The sequence below is a fragment of the Thunnus albacares genome, chromosome 20, assembly GCF_914725855.1.
Source record: "Thunnus albacares chromosome 20, fThuAlb1.1, whole genome shotgun sequence".
In the NCBI taxonomy this organism is placed as follows: Eukaryota; Metazoa; Chordata; class Actinopteri; order Scombriformes; family Scombridae; genus Thunnus; species Thunnus albacares.
Genome location: NC_058125.1, coordinates 14,816,068 through 14,841,082, shown reverse-complemented (window position 1 = coordinate 14,841,082; position 25,015 = coordinate 14,816,068). Strand labels below are relative to the sequence as shown.

General features: G+C 40.1%; 2 protein-coding genes across 7 annotated transcripts in view; both read left to right on the top strand.

Annotated features, from left to right (window-relative positions):
• The window catches only part of LOC122970838 (dynamin binding protein), a 51,790-nt gene extending 34,022 nt beyond the window's left edge, over positions 1-17,768 (top strand). For 2 of the 5 annotated variants that reach the window (XM_044337120.1, XM_044337124.1), the window contains 13 exons: positions 9,873-10,081; positions 10,542-10,641; positions 11,016-11,163; positions 12,380-12,397; positions 13,597-13,796; positions 13,913-14,043; positions 14,179-14,283; positions 14,487-14,615; positions 14,713-15,054; positions 15,206-15,394; positions 15,480-15,678; positions 15,782-16,449; positions 17,034-17,768. In XM_044337120.1, the coding sequence (XP_044193055.1) occupies positions 9,873-10,081; positions 10,542-10,641; positions 11,016-11,163; positions 12,380-12,397; positions 13,597-13,796; positions 13,913-14,043; positions 14,179-14,283; positions 14,487-14,615; positions 14,713-15,054; positions 15,206-15,394; positions 15,480-15,678; positions 15,782-16,449; positions 17,034-17,219 (2,624 nt within the window). In that variant the 3' untranslated portion in view covers positions 17,220-17,768. The remainder of the gene's footprint in view (positions 1-9,872; positions 10,082-10,541; positions 10,642-11,015; positions 11,164-12,379; positions 12,398-13,596; positions 13,797-13,912; positions 14,044-14,178; positions 14,284-14,486; positions 14,616-14,712; positions 15,055-15,205; positions 15,395-15,479; positions 15,679-15,781; positions 16,450-17,033) is intronic. The other 3 variants (XM_044337122.1, XM_044337121.1, XM_044337123.1) reach the window with 3 other exon arrangements.
• Positions 17,769-19,480: 1,712 nt separating this feature from the next.
• On the top strand, positions 19,481-24,462 carry LOC122971389 (hyaluronan-binding protein 2-like). Of its 2 annotated transcripts, XM_044338017.1 has the most exons (14): positions 19,481-19,569; positions 19,927-19,954; positions 20,046-20,153; positions 20,388-20,498; positions 21,017-21,133; positions 21,254-21,373; positions 21,509-21,680; positions 22,112-22,203; positions 22,293-22,554; positions 22,664-22,806; positions 22,973-23,110; positions 23,298-23,351; positions 23,886-24,031; positions 24,149-24,462. In XM_044338017.1, exons 1-14 carry the CDS (start codon positions 19,483-19,485, stop codon positions 24,305-24,307), a joined length of 1,737 nt encoding a protein of 578 aa, XP_044193952.1. In that variant the 5' UTR covers positions 19,481-19,482; the 3' UTR covers positions 24,308-24,462. The 2 variants fall into 2 exon arrangements, with proteins under 2 accessions (XP_044193952.1, XP_044193953.1); XM_044338018.1 differs by lacking the exon at positions 23,298-23,351.
• The last annotated feature ends 553 nt before the right edge of the window (positions 24,463-25,015 follow it).

Below are 25,015 nucleotides of genomic sequence, written 5' to 3'. Positions count from 1 at the left end.
AATAAACATGGGGGAATGGGGTGATTAGGGTTTCAGTTGGTCTTACGGATAAAAAGTTATAGTCTGTAAACACAAAGAGAATCTAGTACAACATCTGAAAGTAGGTGTGTGTGTATGTGTCTTCATGAGGAATCGAAAAAAAGAGAGAGCACTTCTCTGGCTGAATTCATTGTGTCTGAGAAGAAGCAGGTGGCGCCCCACGACCCCTCCCCCAGTCACCTAGACGCACACATACACACAAGCCACACACGCACACACGCATGGCCACACACACACACACAGTCCAACTCGGCCCCCACCACACAACCAATTTCGGGAGTCCAAGTATTAATCCCTAGCGTCAGCATGGTGAGTGGATGGCGGGGGTCTGTCTGGTGCCAGGCGGTGGCCAGCACTGGCCTGACTCCTTCACTCTGCAAGACTAGACTGATAATGTGTGTGTGTGTGTTGGAGAGACCTTTGGAGGCTTATTGTGAGAGATGACGCCATTTTTCAAAACACACACACACACACATATGCACACTTACTACTGCAGTGTCCTGTCATCCTTTAATCTTGTTAAACTGTTTCAGCTCGGTCAGGGTTTTGCCCCGAGTAAAGCATTTGATTGCACGGCTAAAAACATTAGCCATACCGTTGTAGTGCTTATTGGGCTTACACTGTGATTCAGTGACATTGAGGTGATGGCTGAGGCTTTTTGAAACGGGTCTTACACATGTATAAAGGCTTTTGTTCTCACTAATCCAGTATTAGATAGAGGACTTCTCTCTGGGACTAAAAAATCTATAGAGCCTAGTAAACAGCAGCTGCTAATCAATGTTTTTAGCTGACATCTATGTAACTATTACAGTTCTAGATGATATAAGTGTGTGTGCTGCTGTTACTAACATGTTGTTGGTATATCTAACATCATGAGCAAAGTGTGTTTTTTGTATGAAAAGATAGCTAAACAGTCTATGAACCTGTTTAATGTTTCAGAGAAACACAACTCTAGTTATGAGCACAGTTTTGAACTTCTAAAAAACGTCTTCTCCTGCAGTGTTTGAACGTCTGTGTGTGTGTAAGTAATGTGTCGTCATCCAGCTATGATCTGCAGGCAGCGTATGCTGTGTTTTCCCCTGTAATCCTGGAGCAGTCACTGCCATTGGTGGGCTGCGTGGACCGAGGTGGGGTGGGGGGGGGGGGGGGTTAGGAGTTAAGACGTGAAATCTTTGGACGACATTTCAAAACGTCTGACAACGTTGCCCTAAAGACGTCTTATCTCAGTGCTGGCAAGCAAAAAAGTCAGTTGGCCAAAAATGATTCAGCCCGCTAGTCCAAAAGTCTGCATGAGTCATTGTTGGTCAGACTGTCATGTGACGTGTGAGTCCTCCCTGTAAGTTATGTTGAAGAAGTGCGGAAGAATTATGACCAAAAAATGGCATAAAAAATCCAGGTCCAGGCACTCAAGGTAAGTTTGAAATAATAATTATTCCGCTCTTCTTCAATATTATTCCCCTCCATGAGCATCAGTGGTTTGAGGGACACCAGCAGCGCTCCTGTTACTTCTCTCTTTTACTAAGTCTGATAATGATACAAATGTCATCTACATTTATTATATGAATATATACACATATATATAAATTGCTAATTTGGAACATGGTAAACCTATGATATTTCTTTGGTTAATGTCGAGTTTCACAGAAATCTTTGTCATACTGTAGTACAGTGGAAGTAGCTATTTTTATATTTACCGCATTCAGCTTCAGTTATAAATCTTGTGTCTGAAAATGGGAGCATCATTGTTACAAGCACACAAACACAGTAACTTCATCACATCAGTGTTCAAAACATTGTGTACTTCAGTTCAGGGTGAGGTGATACTACTGGTACCTGCATAAGTAACAATAGACTGCTCTTATCTGTGTTTTTTTCTGTAGAAGTGTGGGAAAAGATGAAGCCTTCTGATCTTTAACCTTGTCGACTTTCCCTTCAGAATAAGTTTCTCATGATAAGACATAGCCAGTTTATGGTTGTGACTCCTTATTTGAGTGTGAAATACAGATATGTTTAGATGCAGTTTGACTATAAATGAGACTCACAATTAAATTCCATGACCAGTGTCACTTCCACTGATTTTTATTTTTATTTTTTTGGATTTGTGCTGACCACACTGAACAACTAGTTGCTAATCACATCACTGTATGTACAACAGCCTCTGTCTTCTGTACCCTCACTGCCTGTCAGATGAGTGTGTTGTGTTTTTCTGTCGTGATTAAGTTCTATTGCCTCATAAAAAGTGTTATCAGTGTTATTTTCCCCAGTTTTGTCAGTGTATCACAGTATGATAAAGTTCAGCCTTCAGTTGTTTGAATTTGTGGTAACACTGCTGCTGTCACAGTGGTTACAAATGTTGGTCTTGACATTAGCTTAGGGAACAAATTTATTTACATGCTCATACACACAGTGTATGTGTCCTCTGTGGTCAGTCTTAAACAGTAGCAGAATGAAGCCTGAAACCTTATAATCAAGTTAGTGTCTGTCAAGTTCAGTTTATAGAATATTACAGTTGCACAGAGTCGCCTCCCATCTTGGTTTATAGTCTTGTTAGAGGGTGTTTACATTAAGATTTTACCAACAATAAAATGAATTTCATGCAGGGTTGTATTTTGAGGAATATAAAGAAATCTTTTTCTTGCGCTCAAACTCAAGTCTCAGTCTTATTTAGTTATGCGAAAACTCATAAAGCCCAAAGGCAGATCTTTGTCTTAACTCGTCCTACAATTAACATGACAACAGATGTGGTCTCAAGGCAGTTCTCACACACACAGGTTTTTACTGAAGGAACAAGTATTTTCCCACACAGGAACTAAATTCTCTTAGGCAACAGTTAAAGTTTATAAAAAGAGATGTAAATCATTTTTTGTCCTGAAGCATTTACATCATCTGCAGTGTTTTAAATATGTGGATCCATGACCATTATAAGTATTGAAAAGTTTTTATTTTACTATGTTTTTGCACCACTGTGTATCTCACACCTGTACCCAATAGACTCATTGTCCTCCTCTTCTCCATCAACTTAAAGACTGTACGGCTTATTTGGTGAACAGGCCTCTCACTTAATGGTTTCGGTACCTCCTAAGGCTCTCTGTGCACATATGCAAAACCAATGGCCTCTTAAAGTAATTACACATTGTTCGTTATTAAAAGGAGAAATTCCAAGGAAGCCTGAGATCACAGTCTTCCTCACATTTGGTATGCAACACTGTCGCATCTTATTTATCCAACTTGTTAATTAAATTGTAGCCTGATCCACCTGGAAACAAGAAAAGCTATACCTCCTGGTGTCCAGCAGTGGACACTAAACACATGATTAGAGCAGCAGAATTTTGCTATCTCAATGCTACATGTATCAGTACATTGCCTGCTTTTCTTAATGAGTCGTGTGGTTTGATTAGTGGGCTGTAATTAGCAGAAACACTCGACAACATTACATAGAGGTTGCTGTGAGATTCTGCCAGAGGCTGGAATGTGACCTTTTGACATTTGTCGCTTGGAGATAAACAGGATGGTATGTCACTGAATAAGCTTCCCTATGTCCATCTTTTAAGTGACCCTGTACCTTGTTCGACAGCTGGTGGTACAAGAGAAAATCAAAAGGCAAAGAATACAGTCAAATAAAAGCCCCTATGTGCTTATTTAAATGGATATTTGAAAGAGATGCTTGTAAATATAAGCTTTTTTTTGAGAGTTTGTGCACAGAAATGTATTTAGAGAAGAAAAAAACCCACAAAGTTAATACGTTAAAGTGCCACAACCTTTAAGAGTCTTGCTAATATTTACTCTGCCTGTGCTGACATTGTTTTCTTAAGCCAGTTACCAGCGTCATGGATTTTTTTTTGTATATCCAGTATTAATTGCAAGCCATGACTTGCAGGTCGTCACGTAAATATGCCGCAAGCGTTGGCAATTCCTTAAGTCGGGGAGATTTAACTGTATGAACCTATTTTCAAGTAGCTTCATGTCCCAACTGAAAAGACACACATACAGACACACACACACACACAGAGTTGTCCATGTGATCATTTCAGCAAAGTCACTCCCTGCTATCCAAAACTTGGCTTGATACTAGGAGGGCCCCCGCTATTCTTGTTGCCAGGGCAACTGTGCATTCTGCTGTGAACTTTGGAGTAGAGCACACACAGCGCTGATTGTGTCTGACCTTACAGCTCTCTGTGCAGGGCAAACTTTTGACTTTGCATGGCTATTAGTGCAGCATGCTGTCTAGAGAACATGAGGAGTTTTATTTGAGAGCTGTTTTTGCTGCAGCTGTGCAACAAAGCGACAGATCTTTTAAAGAAAGAACTTTCTCTTGGGGTTTTCTTGGATGGTTTTGTAGAGTTAAAAAATGAAAAAAAACAAAGTGCAAGTTAACTGGGGAGGATTGAGGAGTAGATGTTGAATCAAGGCATAATCATTTTGATAGAGTTCAGCCTGTCAGGGGAGGAGCTGAGTCAAGTGTCAGTAGATTGTGAAACATGAGACAGATTCATCACAGAACTGGAATTGACTGGACAGGACTAGACCCTTCCTACTGCATTCAGCACAACCTCCACTAAATGTTACAGTAGCCAAAGAGGAGCTCATGTCTCAAAAATGATTGTTTGTATTAGAAAAGCAGTTTTAGAGGAAGCATGACCAGATAAACAAAGGGTTGTTCTCAGATTTTCCAGCACCAAAAGTGCATTTCTGAAGTATGAAATTGCAATTAGACATCTTTTAACAAGTGATAAACTAACCTCAACCAAGTTCAGTGAATCTCATATGATGTTTCACTCAGGGCATAAACATGTGAAGCACAGAAATTAACACGTGAGTTCAGGATTTATAGTTACCCACAACACTGACAAATCTAGCGATGTAACCGTGGAATAGACAAACATATAACTTGCACATATCAACTCATAACAGGAAGAGATTGTTGCAGTAGGGCAATAAGCAGCCATAGTCCAGCTCCAGGTTTTATTGTCTGTCAACATGGTCATCCTCCCTGGTGTGTGTGTGTGTGCCTGTGTGAGTGTGTGTGTTTGTGTGTGTAATCATGGTGGGTTCCCATCCTTTCTCATGGTAATTGGAGCTCTGGAATGGAGTTTTTGCAGCGGGACGCGCAGTCCTCCACAAGGCTCAGGAGCTGGACTTCAGATTGACAATGGACTATCTTAGAATGGCTGTCGTTGTTTGAAGCCCTATGTGTGTGTGTGTGTGCGGGGGGTGGTGCTTGTTTTTGAAGTGGTTCGAAGAAAGTTGCTAGCAGCAGGTGGGTGAAGCTTCATCATCTTTTCCTTTCTCCCTCTTGCTCTGTTTTCATCTGTGTATAACGTAGTGAAAATGTAACGCAGTAAAAGAATGTGAAAATCGGATCATACGTTTCTTATGTTTGTGTTTTTATGCTGAGATTTTGGACGCATTGACAGTATTTGTTAGAAAAGAGTCCATTAAAGACTAAATAAATAGTCTGTAGTTATAAATGTGGCCTCCTTTTGGTTTTGGTTTCATTTATTTAAGATAGAGTTGTGAGGATTAGTCGATCAACAGAAAATGAATTGGCAACTATTTTGATAATCGAATAATTGTCTAAATTTGTTGTTTTTAGGTTTTCAAATGTGATGATTTAATGCTTTTCTTTGTCATATATGATAGTAAACTGAATATCTTTGGGTTTTGGGCTGTTTTTCAGACATAACAACATTTTAAGACATGAGCTCAGACTCTGGGAAATTGTATTTTCACTATTTTCAGATAATAACTTAATCTTTAGATGAATCCATAATGATGTGATACCACAGTAAAATATTGTATATAGTATCAAAGGGGAAAGACAAAGAAACTTACTTTTTGGGTTTGGTCAAAACCTGAGCTGCAAAACACTGGATATCATACAAATTACACAACGCATAAAAACCATAAATCATAGTGGGAGTATGTGATATTCAGAAATATACCCAGCAACAGCAACACTCCAGCCACAATCTAATTAATGTTTGTGAAATTGTAAGACACACATTTTCTGACTGAGCTGTCATTTGTTTCACCTTACAGCACCTTGTTTTTTTGTGAAAACCTCGATGACCTGTGTTAATGTATCAGTTGTGACTGTATATGTAGTCACACCCAGTGTCTTAAGAAAGACGGTGTTTTGTTTAGTGAGTGACGAGGCGTATGTCATTTTGACATTTTATAGTGCTATAGCACACTCCCTGTTTTGACAGATACAGACATCTAATGTTTAACTACAGGCTTACTGTTGACCATGGTTCATAAAGTGGAGGGGAATCAGGAAGTGATTCTACTTTTGTTTCTTTTGAAACCATTTATAAATGATCTGATTCCTGAGAAATGTTCAGGCTTCTGTTCTAAGAAGCAGGTTTGAATGTTCTCTGTATAATTTTTCCAAGAAAAGCACAAAACCTCCCAAAATCAGAATCTAGAGCATGGACTGATGTAAAAACAAAAAGAGCCATCCATGTTTTATCCAGATGACTCAGTAAAACCTGTTTTTTGGAACAGGCCCCAGGTCTACACTACACTATTGATTCCACCTGTTGAAGCCTGTTCATTACAAACAGTGTCTTAAAGCTCAGACACACAAACTCTGTATGACTTGAAAAGTGAAAGAAGAAAAGACACTCAAATGTTTTAATGTCTTTTACCAAATTGAACAAAAAAAATTCCCCCAGCTTGCTTTGACATTTGTTGGAAATGCATGTTTTAAATTAAAGGAATGCTTATGATAGCTTTTGTACAAGTTCAACATTACCTTCCTTTTTTTAAGTTTTTATTTTGTTTACCTTATTTCACTTCCTGTATGTGCTGTATGGTTCTTTTCAATAAGGCAGCTCAATTTTTGATCAACAGAAAGTTTAGTAGAAAGCTTGTTTTCACCAGTTATTTTATCTGAACAGGGTTGAAAAATTGATAAAGAATGTAATGGCGTAATGGAATCAGAATTGTTAAAAACATTTTCCAATTCCCATCATTATTGGATGAACCAGGGGGAAAAGAAGTCTGTGTTCTCTGTCCTCTGTATTCATTAGACCATGTAAATTTCAGTGGATGTCAGAATGGTATTTATTAGTGGGTGCCCATCTTCCCTCCCCTGCAAATACCATTAAACACAGTCTCTCTGTTTTATTTTCCAAGTTCTCTAATATGCGTAACCAGGTCAGCGTTTGAATGTAACTCATTTATTAACCCTCATTCTGCTGGGATCTCGCACAGACACTCCCCCCCCCCCCCCCCCCCCAAACCCCCTGCAGAGTGATGATCCTGCCTCCCCATGTCTACGTATTTGCTTCCCATAAAAAGTAGATCATACCATAAGCAACTGCTTCGACACTTGTTCTGTGTGTATGTGTGTTTAAGTATGGTGTATAGAGCCAAGGTTTATTGTATGTTGTAGCACTTTATTTTTCAGCTATACAACGCATACTAGTTAGCAATCAACAAATGTTTACAATCAGGGCAAAGCTGTAAACAGTAATGAATAACAGCAGATTGAAAGCAAATAACTTTATATGATACCTGATGGGATGAACAGGAAACTGAGCTGGTCCCAATTCATCTCTGTGATATTCTGACTTTAGAAACATTCCAAAAAAAGTTGATTACATTTATTAGTATCTTTATTGTGTATCAGACCTCAGAGAGCATCTTTTTTTTCTGTGTAGAAGATGTACAAAAATAGTTTAGAAGCTTTGACTCGTTGAGTTTATTGGCTGGATACTACTTGGGTTTTCAGCAGGAGACTGATGTTTGTACTGCATGATTAGTCTCTCTGATTGTTGGCATCCAGTCACAGGTGTGTGACTCACTATTGAATAGTGAAGGATACTGAAGGAGGGGTGTTTCCTGTTGACGTGCTGCTGACTGAGTGGCACGGGCAAATATTTTCATGTTAACACCTAACTTTAGGTGCCCCTGAAATATTCTGTAAACCTCTTTAAAGCCTGAAGATGTGTTTACTGTATGTAAATGTATGTGTGGTGTGTAAAAGACTCACACGATTGCACTTCACACAACAAAGAAAAGTGGAATTCCAATAGAAGTGGGTCAAAATCTGGTCGTGCAGTTTCACAGGTTGCTTGTGATGGAAATGGCTGCGCATTAAAGCATGTGAAGTGGAGCATATGATGCAGTTGTGTGTGTGTGTGTGTGTGTGTGTGTACGTGGAGGATCAAACGTGGGAATGAGCCGATTGATTGCAATTAAAAGCAGAGTCTTTTGTTAGCTGTCTCTCTCTTGTTTTGTGTTGTGTGACTTTTAAAACCCATTAGTGGACTACTTTCTCATCAGTGGGCAATTGCTGGGGCGCCGGCATTTGGCAGAGAAATAGTGGTGCAGGGAGATATGCTGCAAGCAATGAGAAAAGCTCCTTTGAGTTGAGCTTTAGCCAAGTCACGTGAAGAGAGACAGAGACGGAGAGGGTTGAGGTCAGGGTGGGAGGGAGACAAAAGGCAGGTGGCCCAGGGATCAGACACACATTTTTTTTTTCAAAATGTAAAAAGTTGTGGTTTTAATTTGGGTTATATTTTAATATTCCTGTGAAAATCTGGCATTTTAAATGGTCAATATATCATTTTGTCATGAAATATTTAGGAAAATATGTGACTGCTTCCTGTGATTTACGCAGGTTGTAGCATTGTGGGTGTGTGTGTGTGTGTGTGTGTGTGTGTGTGTGTGTGTGTGTAGCGTGGGCATGTTTGCAAGTTCCTGCAAGGGGGTAATATGAGGGTAAGCAGAGTTAACTTCATTAGCCTCTGACAGCATCTGTTCAAGGAGTGAGGGTGACGTCACCTTCATCAGTCAACACAGCGCGGCGCAGCTTGCATCTTCTCCTGCTGAGATGTTACAGAATAAGTTTCATACACTGAAATAAACACAGACTACCTCGAGAGCACTGCTTTATTTGTAGTGATGCACAGGCCCACTCTGAATACGTTAATGTAACTCTTGTATGTCCGGGTGTTTCTGCTATGACCTGTTAGCATCACAAATAACCTAAAATCCTATTTGACTCACTGAGAACTAAAAGATGCACTTCACAGATAAAGCAGCAGTAGTCATTTTTATATCCAGTCCAGCTGTCTTTCTTACATTTTGTATAACATGTATGTGTTGCGCAGACTAGTCCTGGTTCTTTCTCATCACCCTCCAGTACTGTTAATCTCTCATCCCCTCTGTCCCTCTCTCTAACTGTCTCTTATTTAATGTCTGCCCGGTCCCCTGAGAGCCTCTATGTCTGTAGTTGCTGTCATAGGCCATTGTGCCACACACAAAGAGCCTGAGTCCACTCCAGTTTTGGGTCCATTGATAAAAAGCACTGGTGCGTGAACCAGGCTCTCCCTCCAGCCCCAGGCATCCCCAGAGATCAGCCCTCTGCGAGTGATAGCAGAGACATTGATCAAAAGCTAGTCAGACAAGACGAGGAGTGAAGGCTGGACCGGGGTGGGTGGGCAGGAGCGTGTTTTGTTACAAATGAATGGAGATGTGGGCTGGGAAAGTTATTTTTATTTAACTCTTTCCTTTTTTAGACATTATTATCTTTTACAATAACCACTTTTCTGTTACTTCCTTGCTACAACAAGCTTTCAATTTCATGGCAACTAATGAAAAGAAATTGGAGGGATTATAAGAGGAAACTGATTCGTTTGATTAAAAATAACACGATAAGTCTGAAAAAGGTGTTTAATAGTTCTGATAGAATATATTGAGCAAGATCAAAAACATTTACAGAATTTTTAATACATACAAATACATAAATATGCTTTCGGGAGATTTACCAATAGAAATACATTTAGTTGAAGCTAAATCTTTCTCCTTTCCTGTCTTTCCAGAGATGACACTCCTGTCGTCCCAACCCAAACCCTTGGAGCCTGCCTCAGTCTCGGATGCGACACCCGCCGCTGGAACAGAGGATCCTGAGCTGAGGATGCTGGAGAAGAGGTCAAAAGTCATCGAAGAGCTGCTGCAGACGGAGAAGGACTACATCAAAGACCTGCAGATGTGCGTGGAGGAGATCATCGAGCCACTGCAGAAGAAGCAGGTGAGGAGATGTTGCAAACACGGTGTTGCTGTATTAAGTTGTGTAAGGACCTCAAGAGAAATGAGAAACAAGGCAAAATAGATGAGCAGGAGAGGTGATAAAGAGGTTGAAGGATTGAAACATTGACTGTAAAATATGGGATCTACATGTATGATTTTAATAAGAGCTAAAAAAACAATTTCAGTTCTCTAGAGGTGAGTTGTTTACATGCGCACCAGTATCCCAATTTTGAGTCTTTCCGTCTTTTTGACCATATCTAGGACATTGAACATAGAAACCATCTAAACATAAACTAAAGTCTAACATTACTGTGACTGCGTGAGTTCTGATGCATTTACTCCTTTGCTGGATTTAGCTTCTTCTAGTTTCTGTAACCAGGTTTGGATTTGTGTGTATCAGTTAACACAGAAGAACTTTTATCACTGTTTTAACACTTTTTTTTATCTGACCTCTTCTAAAGGTGAAGAACGTGGACTTTGATGGACTCTTTGGCAACATCAACTCTGTGATTGACCTGTCGCAGCGCCTCTTTGACGCACTGCACGACACAGACTCTATCGGTAAGGAGGATGTTTTTACAAAGCGTAGATCCTATGAGGTAATTGTTTCACCTACAGTCCAGTCAGGTGGCTGCTTAACTGTCACCTGATTGAATTTTATTGGTTGAGTAAAACTTTGAACGCAGTTTGAAAAAAAGCTGCTGTTACAGGAAGGAAACTGAAGGTTAATTATTTGAAGAAACGTTTGCAGTGGAAAGTAAAAAAAAAAAAAAAAATTGCCCCAAAATAGTTAAGATTTTGTCAACTCTAACTAATCTGACTTGGTGTATTTGATTTACTTTTGTATCAGTGAAACATATCCTCCTTTTTCATTTCCTGCTTTTAATTTTTAAATGAACACATGGCATTTACCTTTCTGTACCCTGTGCTCTCAGGAAAGGTATTTCTGGACTTCAAAGCAGAGCTGGAGGAGGTTTACAAGATCTACTGCCAGAACCATGATGATGCTATCTCTCTGTTAGAGAGCTACGAGAAAGATGAAAACATCCAGCGTCATGTGTTGGAGTGTCTGGAGAGGCTGAGGTGAGTCACTGTGGGGAGAAAATGTCTGGAAAAAAGGGTCATTCATTAGTTTCAGATTTCAGCATTGACCTGTATGTGTGACTTAAAAAAAAAAAATTCATTCACGTTTTTGCATGTGAGTGACAAGAAACGTGCATGTGGGTGTGCAAAAGCATGAAAACAACCCCAGGAGTGGCCGCTAATACAAATATACAGTTTAAGTTTAAGTAAAACGTTATCTGTAAAGAGCTGTTGATCATTTATTGTAAGCTTTAAAATGTGACTGAGTCAGCAGACTTTGGACTTTGACGTTTAAGACATTCAGGTTTTCTGTTTGTTTTGAAATAATCTTGTTGTTATGGAGTTCAAGGCAACAGCACTGTTTCCTGTATGCTCATATTCACTTGGAATTAATTTATGACAGGGGTTTTTTTTTGCAGACTTTGAACTTATACACGTAGGCATGTTATTAGAGAGAAGTAGTCAGGGTCAATCTTGATACAGAACAAATACTTTGTCATAATACTGTCATTTACTTCTGCCATGTATGTGTGCTCCATCTCCTTGTCTTTTTATACACCTTAGTAATGTGGAGCAGTTACAGAATGTGCCCTACCTGGTTTCACCTGTCTGGTTTCACCACCAGTGATTCAAACACTTGAGTTGACACTGCTGTGTCGCTGTAAAATGTAGTCATCGATCCATGTTTGAAGATAAACACAGGTTTTGTTCGACCGGAGGCATTAGGAAAAAAAGGGCGCTGGTTCCAAGAACAAATCTTCATAAACAAAAGTAGAAGCACGACAAAGTTTACACACAGCCAATCCCTTTGTTTACAAGAAGTTGTTTTTAGTTTCATTTTTTTTTTCTCTTGAAATACAGCTTTACTAGTCACTTAGTAAGTTTCCAGAGTTTCTAGCCTCATCTGTTGCAACTTATTCAATTTTAAAAAGGTTGTGTATGCTGCCACCTTCTATAAACTACAAGTTTTACTGCTACACTGGGTCTCCGTCCAGGTTTAAGAGAGAATTCATAAAACAAAACCATAACCATGAGTGCAGTTGACTATTTTATTGACTCTGCAAGGTTCAAGTCAAATTTTGTGGATTGAGCTGGTGGACAAGCAAACGCTTCCTGTGTATTTTTTAATCACTGCAGAATTGAAGACTTCATGCATAGGCTTATAAATCCTGTTTTTGTTATCTTTCTATCTCCTCTCCATACGTTCCTTCAACAGAGCCATATATCGAGAGTGGTAAGTCTCCATAAAGAGTGTCGCCATGATTTCCAGCATGAGAAACATCTTGACCGCATGCTTATTGCTCACTAACCTCCCTCGAAAAGACCTCCATGTGTGTTTGTTTACCATGTGTGACAGCTAAAACGTGTGTGTGTGGGGGCTCTAAAAGACTCTAAAAGCTTGTGCTGCCACATAAGGCCATTTCAATTTCCTCCCATGGATTGAGATGGACTCATATTCATATTCTGTTGTTTGTGTTTGCATGTGCATGTGTGAAGTGTATGCCATTGTTTTGAAGGGAGATATTTAATAAGTCAGTGACCCCTTCCTCTTGCCCTGTTGTACTGTATGGATAAGCAAAGAAATGGTTGATCCTGGGAAACACATCTAATGCCATCTTCTGGACTAAAGCAGCAACAGCAATTTAGTAACTAATGTTTTAATATTATTCAAAAAACATCAGTTAAAAGATCTTTTCTCAATATTAATGAGATGATTTTTTTTCTCATTTTATGTTTGTTATACAGATTTGCAGATTCTTACTTGCAAACTTGGAGAAAATCAGGAAAACAAAAATCACATGTGATTTTTCACTAAGTGAAAAATGTGTGTACTGACGTGTTTTAATGTTAAGACGTGGAAATGAGTTTCCCTAAACATTTTCTATTAAATTTGCAAATAAGACGTCTCAAATCGAAAAGTTTGCTTTCATTATTTCATCAATGAAAAAAGAAATAAAGACGAAAGAAATTATCTCGTAAAAATGAGAAGAGATGTTTTTGAGGTGAAACTGATGCTGAGATAAATCACATGTTGGCTGAAAACAATCTAATAAAGCAATTGTATTGGTGTATTTCCTAAATGAATTCACTCAGTTTGGGGTTAAGCTGTGTGAGCTGTTCGTCCTGTAGACTGCATTAGAACTAAGCAAATCAATATTGTTTTACATATTGTGCCTTCCCTGTTCTTTATTGTCTCCCTGAAATGTGTCATCATCAGAATATGTGTGTGTATCTCATATGATGATGGCTACATATCATCACTGTCCACATGATAGAAAAACATGTGTTTGATGAACAAGGGAAGAAACATTTCTTGCCAACATAAGTGACTGTAATGCTGACTTTCTCGACACAGAGAATCTCTCTCACATGTCGCATGTTTTTATATACCTCTCACCAAAATATTACCTGCAATTTCTGTCACTTTTTCAGGGGGAAAACAAATTACATCAACCTTGGCTCTTTCTTGATCAAGCCGGTGCAGCGGGTGATGCGTTACCCACTGCTGCTGATGGAGCTGCTGGGGGCCACGCCGGAGAGCCACCATGACCGGCCCCAGCTGACTCAGGCTCTGCAGGCCGTCAAGGAGATCAACGTAAACATCAACGAGTACAAGCGCAGGAAGGACCTCGGTAAAACCCCCTCACAGTTTCATTAACTTTATCTCTCTTTGGTTACTATTACTTCTTATTCAGTACAATCTCTGGACTGAGTTTCTTGTCTCAAGTCTTCCCTCTGCTGTCCACAGTGGTGAAGTACAGGAAAGGTGACGAGGATACATTCATTGACAAGATCTCCAAGCTGAGCATGCACTCCATTATCAAAAAATCCAACCGAGTCAGCAGCCACCTCAAGCACCTCACGGGAATTTCACCCCAGGTACATTTCTGCTCCAAGATGAGTTCTTAACCCGAGTGAAAGTGCACATTAAGGTTAAGGGAAGACTATCAGAGTGTTGTGAATGAAAACATGTTGGATCTAACATACGTCTTTTGTCTTCTGTCTTTTTCTCAGATTAAAGATGAAGCGTTTGATGAGGCTGAAAAGCGATTCAGGCTGCAGGAGAGACTCATCAAGTCTTTTATCAGGGACATTTCTTTGTACCTGCAACACATCAGGGTAGGAGAACTTTACCTCTTTCACATGAAAAGCTCCACAAGTCAGTGGCTTCGCATTTTTTACTGTGATATGAAATACTTTTATTGGCTTTATTCAAGCCATTTTTAATTGTAACCAAGGTTTTTCTAAAACGTGTTCTGCGTATTTAAATATTTTGTTATTTTGTATGTAAGGATTTTAATTGTTTAAATACCTCTCTTCAGGAATCTGCATCTGTGAAAGTCCTGGCAGCCATCAGTTTCTGTGACATCTACACAGAGCGAAGTATTCTGGACCCCGAGCGTTTCCAGAGAGCTCACCGCAGCATCAGCGACAAACAATTCACAGAATTTGTAAGTCCTCTTCATCTGCTTAACCTTAGTTAGTTGGTGTAGAAGCGCATTGGATGTGACCTCTGATCACCTTCCCCTCCTCTCCTCCCCTGAGCAGAAAGAGCGCACAGAGGCCTTAGTCATCAACCCGCTCACCCAGCTGCTCCTCATGTTTGCCGGGCCCCACAAACTCATCCAAAAGCGCTTTGACAAGCTGCTGGACTACGACAACTGCAAGGAGCGCGCTGACCGCCTTAAGGACCGTCGTGTCCAGGATGAGCTGCAGGTGGCACGCAACAACTATGAGGCGCTCAACGCCCAACTTCTGGACGAGCTTCCCAAGTTCCACTGTGCAGCAGAAGATCTTTTCACTGGCTGTGTGAGGGCTTTCGCTCAAGCCCAGAAGGACTTCATGAAGACAACACTTGGAGAGCTGAAACCCCTCCTTCAGGTTGTGAGTGTGTCTTTGTTTATTGGGGTTTGAAGGCAGTTGGTGGCTTAAATCTCATCTTTTTGTCCTAAAAATATTACATCTCCATTCCAAATGTAGTAGTAGCTGCGTTCTGTTATTAACCCAGACTTTTTTTTTTTTTTTTTACCTCTGTCTCCAGTTTTCTCGCAAAGTTGGCACAGAGGGCAACCTGATTGCACAGTTCCAAGAGGAGTATGGTCGCGTTCTCCAACTTCTGCAGAGTTTTAGCTTCTGCCCGGAGAACCTGCCTCCAGCCACCACCACAAAAAAACCCTTTGAGAGGAAGACTCTAGAGAAGCAGACCTCCAAAAAGCAACTGCAAGGACCTGTGAGTTGAACTAAAATCCCATCGTCCCTCTACCATATTTTAATGCATGAGAGTAACTCAGTAACCGCAAGTCTTGTCCTTTCAGCCCAACCACACTCTGCAGACAGATGAGCACCGTGCAGGGCTTCTGGTACGCTACGGCCCTGAGAAACTCTTCCAGGCCGAGAGGAACTTCAACGCAGCCCAAGATCTGGACGTCTCTATACTAGAGGGAGACCTTGTGGGTGTTATTAAGCAACAGGACCCCATGGGAAGCCATAATCGCTGGCTGATTGATACTGGAGGTAGGTAGTATTTTAATGTCTTGAACCTCTAACAACATCTGGAAAAATTGGTGTAGCAATATAATTAATGTCCATGTCTTCTCTTGCTTTTCTGGATTTGCAGTCACCAAGGGTTTTGTGTACAGCTCCTTCCTCAAACCTTACAACCCACGCAGAAGCCAGTCGGACGTATCCATTGAGAGTCAGTCGTCCAATGAGTCAGGCTATGGCGGCTCCTCCCCTGTTTTTTCCCGCCAGAACAGCAACAGCACACTGACCTTTAACCAGGAAACAGCCACTGTCAGCTTTTCCACTGGGCAGCCCCAAAGTCAATCATCGCCACACCCTTCGATGGACTCTGCCTCCTCTCGTAGGAGTCACCACAGAGATATACCGAACCCCGACTCTGCCAGTCAGACCAACTCCATAAACTCCTCACCTCGAAATTTCTCAAACCGCCGGGAATTCTCAGACCAAACGCACAGAAGTTCCCCCAGTCACAGAGACACAGAGCCCTCCTACCGGCACTCGGGCAGTCACAGAGACTCGTATGACACAAGTCATGCGAGTCCGACTGGCCACAAGGAGATGTCGGACCTCTATGACACAGACTCAAATTCTTCACTCAGAAGCAGTCGTTCGCAGCGGTATGGACACACAGACAAAGCCTATAGTTCATACCAGTGGAGAAATGGAGATAGCGGTGGCCAGAAGAAGTCTGCATACTCTCGAGATGAGTACATTGAGCAAGAGCCAGAACCAGAACATGAGAGTGAATTAGATGGTCATCAGGTGAGATTTTGTTTGAGTAATATGATGTATTTCACCCAACTCTATACTGTAGGTTCTTTCAGCTCTAGAAAATACCATAGCTTCCTTTAGCTCGTTGTTTGGGTTTTACAGCCCTCAAACAACTGTTTAGTTCACTCTCATTTCTCTCATCAACCAGTCGCAGCAGGCAGCTGTTTTCAACAAAAATTGTACTGTGTCACTGTGCACTACCTGCTCAGCGCCAAACAGCAGAAAAAGTTAGCGACTAGCTGAAGTTGAACATTTAGCAGCTTAAGAGCCAAATATTTCCCACAGACACAGAGCTAAAACAACTGTGAATTTTGAACTTAATTAATTTTTTTTTATGTGAGCAGAAACACAGCTCCACATGAATGCTAATGTTGTCCATGTCTACTGGGTATGTAAATAAATAGGCAACTGCTTTGCTAACATGTTAACCCTAGCAACTTTGTAGGTGTTAATATGTTATTGTGGAGTTTACAGCTTGTTCCTGTGTACCCAAGCAGCAAAAAAAGTAATACTGCTTTGAAATTTTTAAAAACACAAACTAATCATGACTGCGTTTTTCTTTCACCTTTTTTCAGATATACTACGCCCTCTACTCCTTCAATGCACGTTGTGCCAATGAACTGAGCATCTCAGCCAATCAGCGGCTGCGTATACTGGAGTTCCAGGATATGAACGGCAACAGTGATTGGTGGCTGGGGGAGGCTGGAGGCCGACGAGGCTACGTGCCTTCCAACTACATCCGCAAATCAGAATATACATGAACTATTTGAACCAAGTGCTGATACCTGAGACTGTATTGCGATCACACTGTGAGCACACACAGAACAAAAAGACAAACAAGCATCTGGACACATGGTGACTTATTTTTTGATCTGTTGTCATGGAGTTTGAAAGTGAGAAGGACTGACTAGTGCTGCTGACTACTCAAAGTTAGCATTATATGCCTATATTTATAGACTTTTTATATTATTTTTACTTACTGGAAACTGCACCCTACCCCCTCTCGTTTCCAGTGGAAAACCTGTGAATTGCACCAGGATTTTGCCATATTCTCTGGGCCTGAAGATAATGAATGATATGCTTAAAGACAGAATGAGCAGGATTTGTCGGTTGTGGTTTGTAAACACAACATTCAAAGTTGGCCCCTGCTGCCCGGCTCAACGGCACCAGAAGTGCTACGCTGCTATGTCACTATGTTCTTATAGAGTCCCACTGCCCAAAGGTTGACACCCAGAAACGCCCGAACACAGCAAAATAATAATAAGATACAGGCAGAGGGCAGAGTCTCTGCACATACAGACACCACCACACACTTCTAGTGGGTCATAAGTGATGATTGAGAGGGATTATTTTTGTATGAGTCTATACATTGTGTTTTTTTTTAGGAAAATCCTACTCATTCTGCCTTTAAGAGAACAGTCTTAAAGGGTAGCACATTGGGAGATTGCAATGGAAATGTGAATGTTTTGGGTTCAGACTGGTTCTTCTAAACTGAGATCAAGTGGTATGCCGACAGACTGACCTAAACACTGTGTTAATGACATTTTCTGCATGTGGAATGCATACATTTATACTCAACAATCCAAGTGTGAAGCACTTAATGATGAATCAATGGTTGCAGGTTTGAAGTGTCTGTCAATAAGAGTTTGGAGTGTTGTATGACATTGATACCAACCATATGAATTAAAAACACATAACCAAGTTGAATGACATATGACTTATGGTTTACAAGCACTCCCCTTGACCTTTCTGTCAGTGACCTGAATACATTTTTTTTACTGGTGTGACACTGAGCAAACAGGTGTTGACCCTTTTACCTGTAAGAGGAGGTTAACGAACAGGGAGAGCAAGATCGTGGTCTGTTCTCAACTCCACATGCTCCCCGTGTACATTATATATAGTGCTGTATATTGAGAACATGCTATTGCACCCACTGTAAAGTGATCACTGTTTGAATAAAAAACAGCTCAGCTGACAAATCAGAAGAGTGTCATAAAGATTTTTTTGTTTGTTTGTTTGTTTTTCCCTCTGTCATGTGGACGATCAATGTTATGTTGTCACTGTGCTGCATACTTTAGGGGTGTTTTTAGGGTTATCGATGACTACAAAATTATGTAATCTGTCATCTGTAGATGTCAGAGATTCCCACCAGTGCATGAACGCACCACAGAGACAGACTTTTCAAATAAATCTACACTTTCAGCTGTTTTACTGCAGAACAATAATTCAAATTTGACTGTGATGGATTGTTTATTTCTGGCAGGTTTAAAAACTACATGCTCATTTTTATGCATGATTGTATTTACTGTATATAAATGGAAACCAGTGGATCCCTGGAAGATGGAAAAATACATTTAGATAATCTAAAAACTATGTATATGCTCTGCACAATATTAAGCAGTGATGTAAAGTGTTCACAAATGGGACTAATATATACTGAAACATCTGTGTAGACCTCTAACTACAGTAGCAATTACTATCACCTGTCAATGCTTTGAGGAATTTTATTTCAGCCATGGACAACACAGCATAATAGCAATTTGCAGGAATGGATTGCAATACTGGGCCACAGTATTTTGAATGTTAAAAACATGTTACAAAATGCATAAAAAATGTAGTCTAAATTCTGTGATGCCGTATCAGCTGCTCTTGTTAACAAAGCAAATCTCCTCTTGCATGTTGAGAAACCTCAGGCCACTCTTTTAACCTTTTGATCACACTTTAAAGATTTCAGAGTCAATTTTACTCAGTCTATTTTAAAAGCCCTCTGTGGCAACAGTGCAGCCTAGCCTGTCATCGAGATCTGGACCATTTAAGTTGCCCTTTTACTTTTGATGACCTCTTCAAAAGATAAAGTCACAGGGCAAAAAAGACAAAGTTTTGAATCACACGTAACTCCTGCCAAATCAATGCAGAGTGCTAATGATTAACAGGTGGGTGGGGTGTTTGGGGGTCTTCTAGTGAGGGGGGTTATTTAAGATGGTCTGAGCAAAAAGCAAACCACAAACCTCCACTGGCGCCATCATGGCCAGGGTCTACATCACCACAGTATACTTAATAGCTGTACTTGTACAGCTGGGTGCACTCACTGCATTTGGACAGGAGTTGTATGTAAGTATATATATAATAGTATAGGATGAATGCCATTTGTTGGAAACATCTTTAAACAGGCAACACTTTTAGGAATCCATGCATACATTCAATATTTTGGACATTACAAAGACAACAAAAACCAGGCGTGGATGTTATTAAAACTGCTGGAATCTTGACCAGATTTGATCAAAAGAAGGATTTGAAGCGTGCATGATTTGTTTAATCTCTACCATTTCCAATCTATACATCCTGTAACTGTATATTTATGTACATTTAGAAACTGTCCAGCAGAAGTACAGACTTCTACTGTTGTCCATTTAAAAAATTATTATGCAACATTTGGGAGAGAATTGATATATTTTGTTTTTGTTGCAGATAATCACAGAAACAGATGACACTGGTGGTAAAAAAAAAAACACTTTCAATTTAACTTCCAGTAAACTTTATCTGTTTCTCATGTATGGAATGCTTCAATGATTCTCTTTTCCTCACAGATTATGAGTATTATTATGATCTTCCCACTGAAATCCCAGCAGAGGATGATTATTTGACTCTAGATGACTGGTTGTATGAACTCCTGGATGACCCCTCAGATAGTACAAGTACGTGTGATAGCCAGTTTTTGCACTATTTTTACAGAGCAGTGTAACATGGATATCTGCTCTGACTCAACATCTACTGACTGAGACATGAACTGATACAGAAACAATCAATTGCACTCTGGCCAAGACTGTTTTGTTTTTTTCTAACACATTTTTAAAATGTATGTTAACTGCACATAAGCTGCACATAAGGTGTTAATGCTATCAAGCATTTATGATTCTGTCTTCCTGTAGATAACTGTGATCCCAATCCATGTTTGAACGGAGGTTTGTGTGACACCGTTCTTAATGGGGGCTTCATATGTTCGTGCCCTGAGCCCTACACAGGAAAGAAGTGTCAAACAGGTAGGACTCTCTACCAGTGCTCATTGACATGGATCAAAGGGGAGTTTCAGAAAAGTAGACAGTAATGTATGTGAATGCCAGCAAATATGTTGTTTTTCTTAACTCTTTTTGAAATTCTTCATTGACAGGCACATTTTCACTTCACTGTCTGTTGACTGAATCAATCAGCCACAGTTTTTATTTTATTCATTTTATAATATCAGAGCTTTCATCACAATACAGAAACAAAATAGATTCCTTGACAAGATGTTTTTTAAGTAAAAAGTGGAAGCATAATATTATCAAAGGAAAAAAGAGAAAGCTTTTTTTCAGCTTTCAATTTAAAGCCCCTATTTGAAGGATTTGAAAAGATCCTACTTTAGCGCCCTCCGGTGGTGTTTAAAAAAGATACACTATGATAGTGGTGAAAATTCTGCACATAATAAAAAATACTGGATTTCAAGCTTGATTCTGTATGTATTAAGTTTCAATCACATGTGAGAAATTTCACCTGAACTAACGTATCACATGTTTTTCAGTGAAAGACGTTTGCAAGAATGTGAAATGTGGCCAGGGAAACTGCGTTGTCACATCTACTGCGCCATTCTACGAGTGCAAGTGCAAGCCTCCGTACAAGCCACCCAACTGCAGAAAAGGTTTATTTTTATTAGGGAATTATGTTATGAAATAAAGTCTTGTTTTTTATAGTTTACTTTCATTTTATTTCCCAGAGTTTTATTGCATCAGACATGTATCTTCCTGACCTGCGTTCACAGCTTCGCCCTGCAGACCCAATCCTTGTCAGAATGGAGGCTCCTGCAGGAGGGGTCCCAAAGGCTCCTCCTCCTTTCAGTGTTCCTGTCCTGCTGGATATAATGGGAAGTTCTGTGAAGTTGGTAAGTACAATTGTCTGTCTGGAATAGAAAACCACACTTTAAAACCAACCTTTCCTTTATTATAAGACCCCAGATATTACCTGGGAAAAGGGAGCTCAAGAGTCAACTGCCCACCGTATTTTTTCATATTTCCAGACCCAAATGACTGTTACCAAGAGGATGGAGAGTTTTATCGGGGCATGGTGAGTGTAACAGTTGATGGGGAAGACTGTCTGGACTGGAATTCCTATTTCGTCCTGCAGAAAGGGGGAGATCCTTTTAAAGAATATGCCGGGTTTGATGGAATTGGACCGCACAATTATTGCAGGTAAAGAGTCCTTGTATGTAAATATTGCATATGTTTGTTGTTGATACAACCTTGTGTGTGTTTGTGTGTGCATAAAGTGCATGCGAGGTACACTTAAACATTTTGTTGTTTGTTTCTGCTCATGTGTTTTTGTAAAACTCTGCAGGATTTGTCTGCACTAAAAGTGCATTTTGTTTTTTTCTCTTTAATGTGTTCTTATAACCTTTATACATTGAAAAGATTAGATTCTCTTATGAATCATTGCAAATGCTTTACAGAATAGGCTTTTAAAATGCATAAATAAAAATGCCAGGTTGTGAGATTGTTGTAACACTGTGTAGGAGCCATTTTCCGTTGTAGTTTCAGTTTCAGTGGTTGTTTAAAGGTAGCAAATAGTCACTACTTGCTGTGTAAAAATATAGAACTTGTATTAAAACCTCTATGTATTCAAGGAACCCTGATGGAGATGATCAGCCCTGGTGCTTCATCAACAAAAATGGCACACTGAAGTGGGGCTATTGTAATATCAAGAAATGTTCTGCAGGTAAAACACACATGCACATGTACAGTACACACATAAATCCTCACCTCCTGATGTCTCTTTTGCTCATTTTGATTTTCCATCCCTCTCAGTTCCAGCCACCCCACCAACCGTCCAGGAAACAGATCCAACTCCAGCCAAGCCGGATGTGGCTGCTACCCCGTTCTTCCAGTGTGGGAGGCCGCAGCCCGGCCGCTCAGCCAGGATCTTTGGAGGGAAAAAGTCTCTACCTGGCGCACATCCATGGCAGGTTTCCCTGCAGACCAGAACCATGCAGTCCACCGGGCCCTTCAACCACATCTGCGGAGGCATCCTCCTTGAGTCCTGCTGGGTTCTCACTGCTGCACATTGCATGTAAGATTTGCATTGTTTTAGGACATACACACTGTTTCAGTCTCAGCACTGTTCGATGTAGACTTATACACGGACACACTCACATGACATGACTATTCTGTTTGTCCAGTAAAAGTGGAATGGAAATGCAAGTGGTGATGGGAGGAGTGGACATAGAGAAGGATGAAGTATACGACCAGGTGATTCCTGTGGAGAAAGCCATTGTGCACGAGGATTATAAGGAGAGCCCCTTTGCTCTTCATAATGATGTTGGTGAGATGCAAAGATTTCACATATATACATTTCATATACATTTGATCATTCAGTTAAAGTGTAATTAATTGAGTCTCCACTCTTTAATGGAAACTTATCTTCAACTGAACCTGTATCCTAGTATTTTCAATGACAGAGACAACATTCTTTGCTCTTTCCTGTGCAGCCATGCTGAAGCTGAAAGCCATCAACCAGCCGTACTGCGCTAAAGAAACACGTTTTGTAAAGACAGCCTGCCTGCCAACCCAGCGCTTCGACAGCGGGACCGAGTGTGTGATCTCAGGATGGGGTGTGACTGAAACACGTGAGTATCATTTGAATCTAAACTTTCATCTACAGACTGCAGGACAACCGTTATAACACAATGATCAATGTGAAGCCGTAAGATCTTCACACTCTGAGTTGCAACTGCATTATGCAGAATGACTGGTTTTAAGAACACATAACAAAAAGAACAGAATACAATAAAAAAATGTTTTAAACTTTGGCAGCTCATGGATATTCATCCAATTCACCTATATCACGCATTTACATCGGAAAACAGGGTAATGTATTTTCTGCTTTTTCTTTTCACAGGATGTTATTTTTAAGTATGGTATTATTCAATTCATTTTATAAGTGTCAAAAGAAAACAAATTTCTGCGAGAGAATTGTCACTAAAATAGATACTAAACAGCCACAAACCAAAGTATAGAGTAAAATAAAAATCTTCTCCCATAGCGTTTTCATTTTAATTTATGATTGATTCTGATTTTGATCTGAAAAGTAAATTATTTTACTACCAGCAATGCATACAGACCCTGAAATATTTCACAACCTTGTTTATATGAAAAAAGTAAGCACAAGTTGATCAAACCTTTATGTGCAGCAAACAGGAATAAAAACATAGTTTATATGGAAAGTGTGCAGCAGATGTCACCAGCTGAAATTACAATATTTACATAAAAGACAAGAAAATGAAAAATGGTAAGGTTGTATCTTTGTATAAGTTTCTTTATCTTGTACCATGAAGATTTAAAATGTCATTGGACCAGTCTGAATATTAGTTAAACTATTCATTCTTTCTCTTTCTCTCTCAGAGAAATATGGTACCAACCAACTTCTGGATGCTCGTGTTCTCCTGATCTCTCAGGAGAAATGCAAAGCTCCCCACGTCTACGGAGACTCACTGGATGACAGCATGTTCTGTGCAGGCAACATGAAAGGAGGTGTCGACTCCTGCCAGGTCTGTGCATGTGCATGAGTATAAGAATGTGTGAGAGATAAGATTTAATAGTATTCAAGTCAATAAAGAGAGAGAATGAAAAAACCTGATACAAAAAACGTTAATCTGTCCCTGTAGGGAGACTCTGGTGGTCCTCTGGTGTGTGAGCGTAACGGGACTCACTACGTCGTTGGAGTGGTGAGCTGGGGTGACGGATGTGGCAAGAAGTACAAGCCTGGTGTTTACGTCAACGTCCACAGATTTATCGACTGGATTGCTTATAATTTACTCCGATAAGGATGGGTCTGGCCTCACTGACACCGTATATGATAATCACAGACTTGCTGCCGCTGACTCTGAGTTAAAATCATAAAAATGATGTTTGATGTTTGATGTTTGTCAAAGCTTTCTCTCAATCCAGAATGGCAGAGCATTAAACTTGTGACACATTACCTCAAAATGTATTGTTATAAGTCACCTATACCTCACTGTGTGTTCAAGGTTGCTATTGTTCTCTCAGTTTTTGTGAGTATGCAACAACTGTTCGTAAATATAACTATTAAATGTTCTTAAATATTTCTGAGTGAGTCCTTTAAACCAACACACTTTTCAGTAAGTTGTCAACCTTTGTGAATCTTTGGAGTTCATACTAAATGGGTTAGGTTGAAGGAGATGAATTATATGCACATCACGTAGCTGCAAGGCAATTAGAAAGCAGCATCAATGAAAAAAGTAATGCTTGCACACTTACTCCAATCCACAAAATTTAATCAGCAAACTTTGCTATCGCCCCTGTCTATCATATTTTTCAGAGGAAACACACAGTCAGCTGTCTGGACTCACTCATTCATTTGGAATTGATCCAGTTTTTCACTGAGTGGTTGTTTAGTCACCTGTTGATGTTGTGTGATTAGTGAATGAGTGTGCAGGAGGTCCGGCTGCTTGCTTGTGACAATTTCTTCAGTTCATTTTTAAGCTGAATCATCTATTGAGTAATAAGCTTAA

Excerpts from the sequence above, each read along its gene's own strand:
- LOC122971389 (XM_044338017.1), top strand. The coding sequence starts at position 19,483 with ATGGCCAGGGTCTACATCACCACAGTATACTTAATAGCTGTACTTGTA. Across the intron at positions 19,570-19,926 it reads CATTTGGACAGGAGTTGTAT|ATAATCACAGAAACAGATGA; the intron begins GTAAGTATATAT and ends TTTTTGTTGCAG. Across the intron at positions 22,807-22,972 it reads TGCTCTTCATAATGATGTTG|CCATGCTGAAGCTGAAAGCC; the intron begins GTGAGATGCAAA and ends TTTCCTGTGCAG.